Genomic DNA, 7,770 nt, shown 5'->3' with positions numbered 1-7,770 from the left:
AAATTTACAGAGCATATTTTGCAAATCAGTATGTGCTTAGAAGCCTTAAGTACGGTAAGAACCACAACTCACTCTGCAAGGGACGATTACTGCTGCCTGTCTGCAGCAGACGACAAATGATTCTGCTCTAGCAGTGAGTGTATATACCCTCTAGCAGTGAGTTTATATACCAGCTTGTAAGTCGACATTGGCCAGTCTTGTGCTTATCTTTGAAATCTGTACATATTGGCTGCTTTCAGAGAAAACGGGGCTTAATGCACGTCAAATAAGATTAGCCTGTGCATACTGATTAGCCTGTGCAATGCACACAAGCTAATCAAGGACGACAACAGCGAACAACTGCAGTGCCTTCAGCGCTTTGATAAAACTAGCAAGCATCATTATGCTTTACAAATAGCTGTAATGGCTACGTAAAAACACACGTTTTTGCGAAATTAACTTTCCAATTATCAAAATAATGGTTCATGCTTGAAGTACAAAGGTGCAAGGTGAAATACGATAGTTATTTATTGTTTTAATCACTGTACAACAACAGACGATTGTAAATCGGTTGTAGATTTCACGGATTCATTATGAACAGAGGCTTTGATAAAACTCTGGTAGCCAATTAAAGTTACGATTGTTTGTGAGAGCCGAATGAAATTTATTCGTAATTGTTGGTCATTATTTAGACATTCAAATTCGTAAACAGTAAAAGCCAAAGGTTATATTTTTTCATATAACTATTAATTATAGACATTTGTTAAGGGTTGTATTTCTAAATCCTATCATTATTTCATGACATGTGGTAAATAAGTAGCACATCAAACTACTAAAGAATTGTGCCCACTGTCAAGTACTTTGAAAAAATTTAGTAACCGTTTAAAGTGACAGCTCACTTCTTTTAGTAGGACTTTTTGGTTCATTGTGCGAGTTTTTAGATGCTTAAAACGAGATAGCCAAAACGCCATATATGAAATGAACTAACGAAACAACGAACCATTTTGAAACGACCGTATACCTTTCTATATGCATTGAGATGTACGAGCAATACTTATATGGTTCATCCTTAGGAAGGACTTCTATTCACGGACAAATATTTATATTGCACTGATATTCCAAACGCCGCATTATAGTTGATCATTTACAAATACGAATATTATAGTTTCAAGTTTTACAGCTTTCATATTGTTTGTCATTGACAATTCAAAAAGAACACGTGTAGTTTCTATTTTATGGTGTTATAAGTGGCATGTAAAGCAGCTTTCTCGCGCTGTTCGTTTTAGTTCTCATAGTTTTCAATCTAATACACATGATGTCAATGGAAAGAAGCGGAAATCGTAGGTGCATTACACACATCGTTAAATTAATTTTCCCACTTGAAGGTAGTGTGTTGAAACATGAAGAATGTGTATTGGTTTTATTATCAATGAATATTATGTTTCTAAAATATTACCTATATACTATAGAGACACCCATGAACACTTGCAAGAACCGGACCGTTGACAGTGTTAAATGCTTTGATTGCTAGTGTCATTATGGTGAACATTGAGAAGTTTATAAGGTGCTGTTAACTAACCCATACGTTCTTGCAAATGTATCCAGAGTTCATATATGTACCGACCTACAGACGGTTTGAATAACATTCTCGGTGATTTATATATCTTTTCTTTCTTCCAATTCTGTACACTATCATTGCATGCGGAATAAGTTTACAGGTTTATGAGGATATGTATGCTAAGAAAAGGCGTGTGTTCATACGGGCAGGGCCTCGGTACAGCCTGCTGTATTCTGATTGCAAAGTATTCATTTGGAAGACGTGGATGTTTTATTATTATCCGCAGCGAAGTGTCCTGTAGCGGAAGACAAGTGCTGCCTTGATGTTAAAAAGGTTGTGTTTGCTTATTGTAGACCTTCTTATGATTGACAGTTAATGGACATGTCGACAATCAAAAGCTTAACATTGATTTGGCAGTTAGCCACATAAATGATTTTCATTTAACAGCATTGTCGACAATCTCAAGTTTGTGGTTATGGCGATTTTAAGCCAACGAAAGATCGACCTTTTATGGACAGGCAAAGCTTGGATTTAAATCGACTGTCCACCAACTTAAGCTGTGTATATAATGGACGGCTGTCTATGTAAAGCTTGGCAATGAATAGACATGTTGACCATATATATTTTGGAATTGAATCGAAATGAAGAACCGATTAAACGTGGCATTCAATCGACAAATTTACCATCTAAAGCTTGGCTTTGAGTCGACAGTTTGACCATCTTAAGCTTGTCAAATAATCAACATAAGGACGTTCTAAAGCTTGGCATGAAATCGACAGGCAGACCATCAAACGATGGACATTACATCAACATAAGGACAATGTAAAGCTTAGTATTATCAAGAAATGTGGATTATTTAAAGCTTGAAATTTGATTCGACGGTCTTTTCGGCATATTCGCATGACAAATGGCATTGCAATGCAAATTGCACGTTTCACACAAAACATAATTATTAATAATTTATGCGCATTCAGTTAAACGATGCATCAGGGATAATTTCGCTGTCAGTAATAAAATATTCGCCAAAAATGAAATAACTATTTGTATGACACGCTTGGTGTCGAATAGCAATTTCTTGATTGTTACAGTACTTTATGTTAATGTCACAGATAATTATATTCTCGTGCTTATTGAACGTTTCTTCCTCGTTCAATGCATTGTTTGTAGTGTATGAATTGCTGAAATGTATTTTGCCTAACCGACACCTGCATCAAAATAATTACACAATAATGGCTTGATACACGACCACAAGAGTGTCATTCCTATTATGCGATGTGCACAAGAACGTAATAATATTGCTTCTTTTTCCATTGCGCTTCAATGCATCATTTTCATGTAATTTTTCATCTTGTCTGTTATGACTTTAATGCAAAAACGCACTCTGTTATGTCTGCCCTGCATATGCTTATTATTGCTACAACACCAGCAATGTATCCAACGACGACGTTCATTTGATCATAAAACTTACGTTTATCATCACGCCTCTCTGCGTGTATGATTGACATGACAACAAACTGACAACCGCAAGCATTCCTATCAAAACGTGCCAAGATTGCATCCGCCATACGAGATGGTACACTGAAGGCATTTTAGGTTACTGTGCCATGACACTATCATTATTTATCAGAGTCCTTCATCAACCGATATATGCGTCAATAAACATATAATAGTTAGTATGCTTTGTGTTTTGTAATTCGGTTTAATTATCATAGTATTTTAAATGCAAAGTGTGTCCAACTAATTACCAACTGTGACATTCAACAGTTCAAACTATTTTGAAGAACTCATTTTGAAGTTATTTCGAAAGTCAACACTTATGCCCTACCTTAAAGATAGGGCCCGGTTGGTAAGGCGCATCCCCTAGAACCAGGCGCGTGTCGAGCGTCTATGCAGTTCACGGACCATGCAATGAGCTCGCCAGAAGAGCACATCCTGTGATTTAATCCGTACTTGAATGCGGGTGGAGTATCGTATACATGCGGAGTGTACCGCTCGACAAACACTTTGATAAAAGAGACAGCCTTACAACGCGGAAATTGCATGCGCGATGTGTTAGTAACAGTCCACCACGCAGTGATATATCAATATAGGTATATCAAATGACACTTTATCAAAATAACATTTAAAACGGAACAGGACAATTACATGTGTGATGTCGAGGAATAATCATTGTTAGTATATCAAACGATGGTTCGACGGACTTTTTAATTAAATGTCAGAGCAAGTAATATTTTAGTTGTTAAATGTGTATGCATGATGTTTATCTAATTCTTGTGTTAAATGCACGTCTTCTTTGTTTAAGACAGATGGAGATAATTTAATTGCTGTTAATCAAGATGCTGAACTATAAATTTAGCACGAATGTGCGTCAAACCGACGGCCTTAAACTACGTCCAAGCTAACATCGTATGCATGTTGGGCTACAGCAATAGCTAAAATGTCAGCAAAACTCCATCAGGCCGCCATGTTTGGTTTGATGAAGTATTCACTTATAGTTGGCCTAAATGGTACAAACATTCTGTGGGTTGCGACCCTTATGCCAAATTAGATCGACAATAAACAATTGTAAGCTCGCATTTCATCGGCGTTGCTGTATTGTGACAGTTCTATGTAGTTACTTCAGACGGGATACGATGGTGGCGAAAAGCATTATTTCTTTCGAAGTATTGGTTGCAATACATTTCATTTCTTAGTTGCCAGTTGACATTTGGCTACCAGCGGCTGGTTTATTTTTCAATTATTGTTGACTTCCTTGCGAATATTAATACTAAATTACAGTGCACGTTCGTACTGCTTAGGATACTAAAGTTCTGAATACAGATGGCATTGGTTCCTCTCCTGACTGTCCAATCTGTTTTGGGGTGAGCATAAATTATAACATTTAATTCGATCCGTGTTTTGTCGACATAACAATATCAAAGAACGTTTAGTAAATTGTGCCAGGTCTTATCAGAGATTATGCATGCCGTATGTGTTTGCAATTATACATTACACACAAGCCATGTTTATTTTTGCTTGGCATGTGATGTAACGATACGGAAGAGATTTGCTCGCACTGAGAAATAAACATCACCAAACATTCGTTCAGAATGCAATAACCCATGTTCATGACACGAAATGGTGTTGAGTAACAATTTCGTGAGTGTAAAAAACTTAATGTCAATGTCACAGATAATTATATTTTCCTGTATTGTGAATGTGTACTCCTTGGTGAAATGCCTCGTTTGTAGTGTATGAATTTGGGTAGCATTTTGATATTTATTAACTGTTATAAATTATTTTAAATCTTAACATAAAATGAAGCCTTAATTTCAAGGTCTTTCATAAATACGTTTCTTTGATATGAAACGGTTCTTCATAGACGTAAAACAGCTCACAGTTTGGTTCTAATTCAGAATGTGGCATCGCAGGTGTCTGTCCGTCTATGTCGTCTGCCTCCTGTGGTCCCCGGATGCGGAGGCCGGCTGGAAATTCTCCCGGACGTCAAAAAAAAGCAGCAAAGAGCCTGGCTACCAGAATGACGCGTCCACCTACGGGTTCGCTACTTTTCGTACTTTATAGGTCGATGTGAGGTTAAAGCTTTTGAATAAGCTAGTTTCTCATTAATGGTTTGACAAGAATGATAACGAGACTTACTTTCCTAATAAATTTTCTAGAGGTTCACTAACCGTACATTTCGAAGTTTCATTCAAACGTCAGGCAAATTACTCATATTGCTTTGAAGACATCTTCCAAAACTCTAGTGTTAAAATGGTAGTTCTTTTAACAAATAGAAAATGTGAATATTTCATATTGGAGCAGGTACATGTTAATTGTTATTCGTTAAGCTTATTTTAAAGAAATGACTCAAGGGATTTGATTGAAACTTGAAACATTTATTACAATGAGCTTAAATGTAAAATCTGGTATGTCTAGTGTGTGCGGATTTTTTTGCATTACTCGTCTTACCATTAAGATAAATAAAAAAGGAGAATTTAAAATAAAATGTATACTTTTTAAATCTGTATGCGAACAAATGAATTATGTATTTTTATTGTAAAGTACAGTTTATGTTTCTGATTGCATTTTGTATTCATGATACGACTATAATTTAGCTTACATGAATTACATCAGACGAAAATAATTAATGTTGTTTAAATCTCAATTGTTAAAAAAATCTCAAGTGTTCAGCAAAACAACATAGAAAGCCTATTTGTAAACCTACTTGCAAGCCTATTATATTTTTTGAAAGAGAAAAAAACGCAACGTTTTTCTAGACACAATTAACAGAAGCGCGCCGTCAGCAAAAAAACAACAACTGCGGAGCCAACATAGAATGGCACAAAAAGCTGGAAAAGTAATCAGAATAATTGTATCGCGAATGCTCACGGGGCGCAGTGCTGGGTATTCTTGTCTACCAATATTACAATATTCGCAATTGAGGGATGTTATACTGTTATTCCGACAGACATATAATGTGCCCATAAAATGTAATATGTTAATATCATACGAGTAATTATGTTGACTAGTTATGTTTATTCAGTTATCGTTTACATGCGGACGACATATCTCTTTGGTTCGATTTACAAGAGAATATGCAACTGATGAAAAATGTAGACACATGACCCACACGTTTGCTCATGCCGTTTGAATCTACTGTGGTTAAAATTGGAAGCAATATTATGATTGAGCTGAGATATATGTGGCACCAAATTAGCATAATCGTCATAATCATGTAAGCAATTGCACCACACACACATTGCAACACCAGACTTCAATGCTTCAAAGCGTGCAAACACCGTTGTGCGGTTAACATTCATTGATGGTTCCAATTTATTCCTGTGATCCCATGACAATGTTAACGCCGATCTAATGGTAAACCTCTAACGACCAACAGGAACAAGTTAATTGTCTAATAGCTGTAATGCGATTTTAATGGGTCAGGGAATGATCCGCGGATGATATACCATTGAAGAACACATAAGTAGAAACATCTTAAATAATGGAATGTGAACGAGCATGAAACATGTAATAGTACTATTTTCTTTGAACATTTTGTACCTCCACGCATATGTTTTGAATATGGGGATCTGTACACTATCTCAACGACTGCTTTTTTGTATATAGCGTTGAATGATGGTGCAGCAATTTTGGATGTTGTTTAGAACTGATTGGCTCATTGAAATACTTTTGACGATCAACATTTTATAATTACCACATCGGAATTTTTCCGGAAAGCACAGTGGACGTAATGTTAGTTATGTTCATTTATTATTTATCTTTTCCGTTGGAACATCTTGTTTTATAACAGAATATGTATCTAAAATATTCTGAATAACAAGCAATTAGGTGACGACGGAGACGTTATTATTTTGTTCGTAATTTCACGAATGAGGTTTTAAATTTTATTGGCAAATGTTTGAAATAATTTAACGATTTGGTTTTATCCTTCAGAATATGGAATATACATTTGAAATTTATTTATCACTGAATATTATCTCACAAAATCATGCGAAAAGTATTAACACGGTATTAGCATAAGTTTTTTATGTATTTTATGAATTTGATCTATTATTGCGATTCGAATATCTTTTATTCAACTTGGATGTAATGAAACAGCAATAAGTCAACTCACAAAAACATCTGCATCTGAAAACCCTCAACACGTATAAACATATAAAAAAAGGGGGGCCACAGAATTTCGCTGACATTTGCGCAAATATTTAGCATACTGGTGTTCCCATTAAAAGATACATTTCACACCCGACCCACTTGAGGCGTATCACATGAGCAGAGTAAACATTTTGCGACTCCAAAGCACCGCCGAGTCCATGCAATAACAATTATATGGTTTCTAGCTCATACTGTACATGTTCACCAACAGAAAATACACTATTAAAAAATACAATTAATATGTAACATTTATTATTAAATGGAACACGTGAGAACACTTATCTGTTAGACAATGAAGTGAACTGCAACCAAAATGTAAGCATTACAACGAGGAAGACATTTTAGCACACTGTATGGATATTTGTGACTTAATGTAAGTAATCTATTAATCATGAAAAACTCAACGCTTTTAGTACAATATGAATCAGTTAAGGGTAACAATTACTCTTATTATTGTGACGCAACACATAACTCATGAAATGCATAATGTGTTACGGCCTAACATCAACATTCTCAAAATATATTTTCATTATTATTGAGATGTTTGTATGTTTATGCTATACGAATGACACCATGAATTG

At 35.5% G+C, this 7,770-nt stretch overlaps 1 protein-coding gene across 1 annotated transcript in view; it reads left to right on the top strand.

Annotated features, from left to right (window-relative positions):
• The first annotated feature begins 4,930 nt into the window (after positions 1 to 4,930).
• LOC127842633 (periostin-like) overlaps positions 4,931 to 7,770 on the top strand; it is a 38,760-nt gene continuing 35,920 nt past the window's right edge. The window contains exon 1 of the mRNA XM_052372247.1: positions 4,931 to 5,073. Coding sequence (XP_052228207.1) covers positions 4,934 to 5,073 — 140 coding nt within the window. The 5' untranslated portion in view covers positions 4,931 to 4,933. The remainder of the gene's footprint in view (positions 5,074 to 7,770) is intronic.

This window comes from Dreissena polymorpha, chromosome 8, assembly GCF_020536995.1.
Source record: "Dreissena polymorpha isolate Duluth1 chromosome 8, UMN_Dpol_1.0, whole genome shotgun sequence".
NCBI lineage: Eukaryota > Metazoa > Mollusca > Bivalvia > Myida > Dreissenidae > Dreissena > Dreissena polymorpha.
Note: the sequence above shows the minus strand (reverse complement) of the source record. Positions and strands in the feature narration are given on the sequence as shown.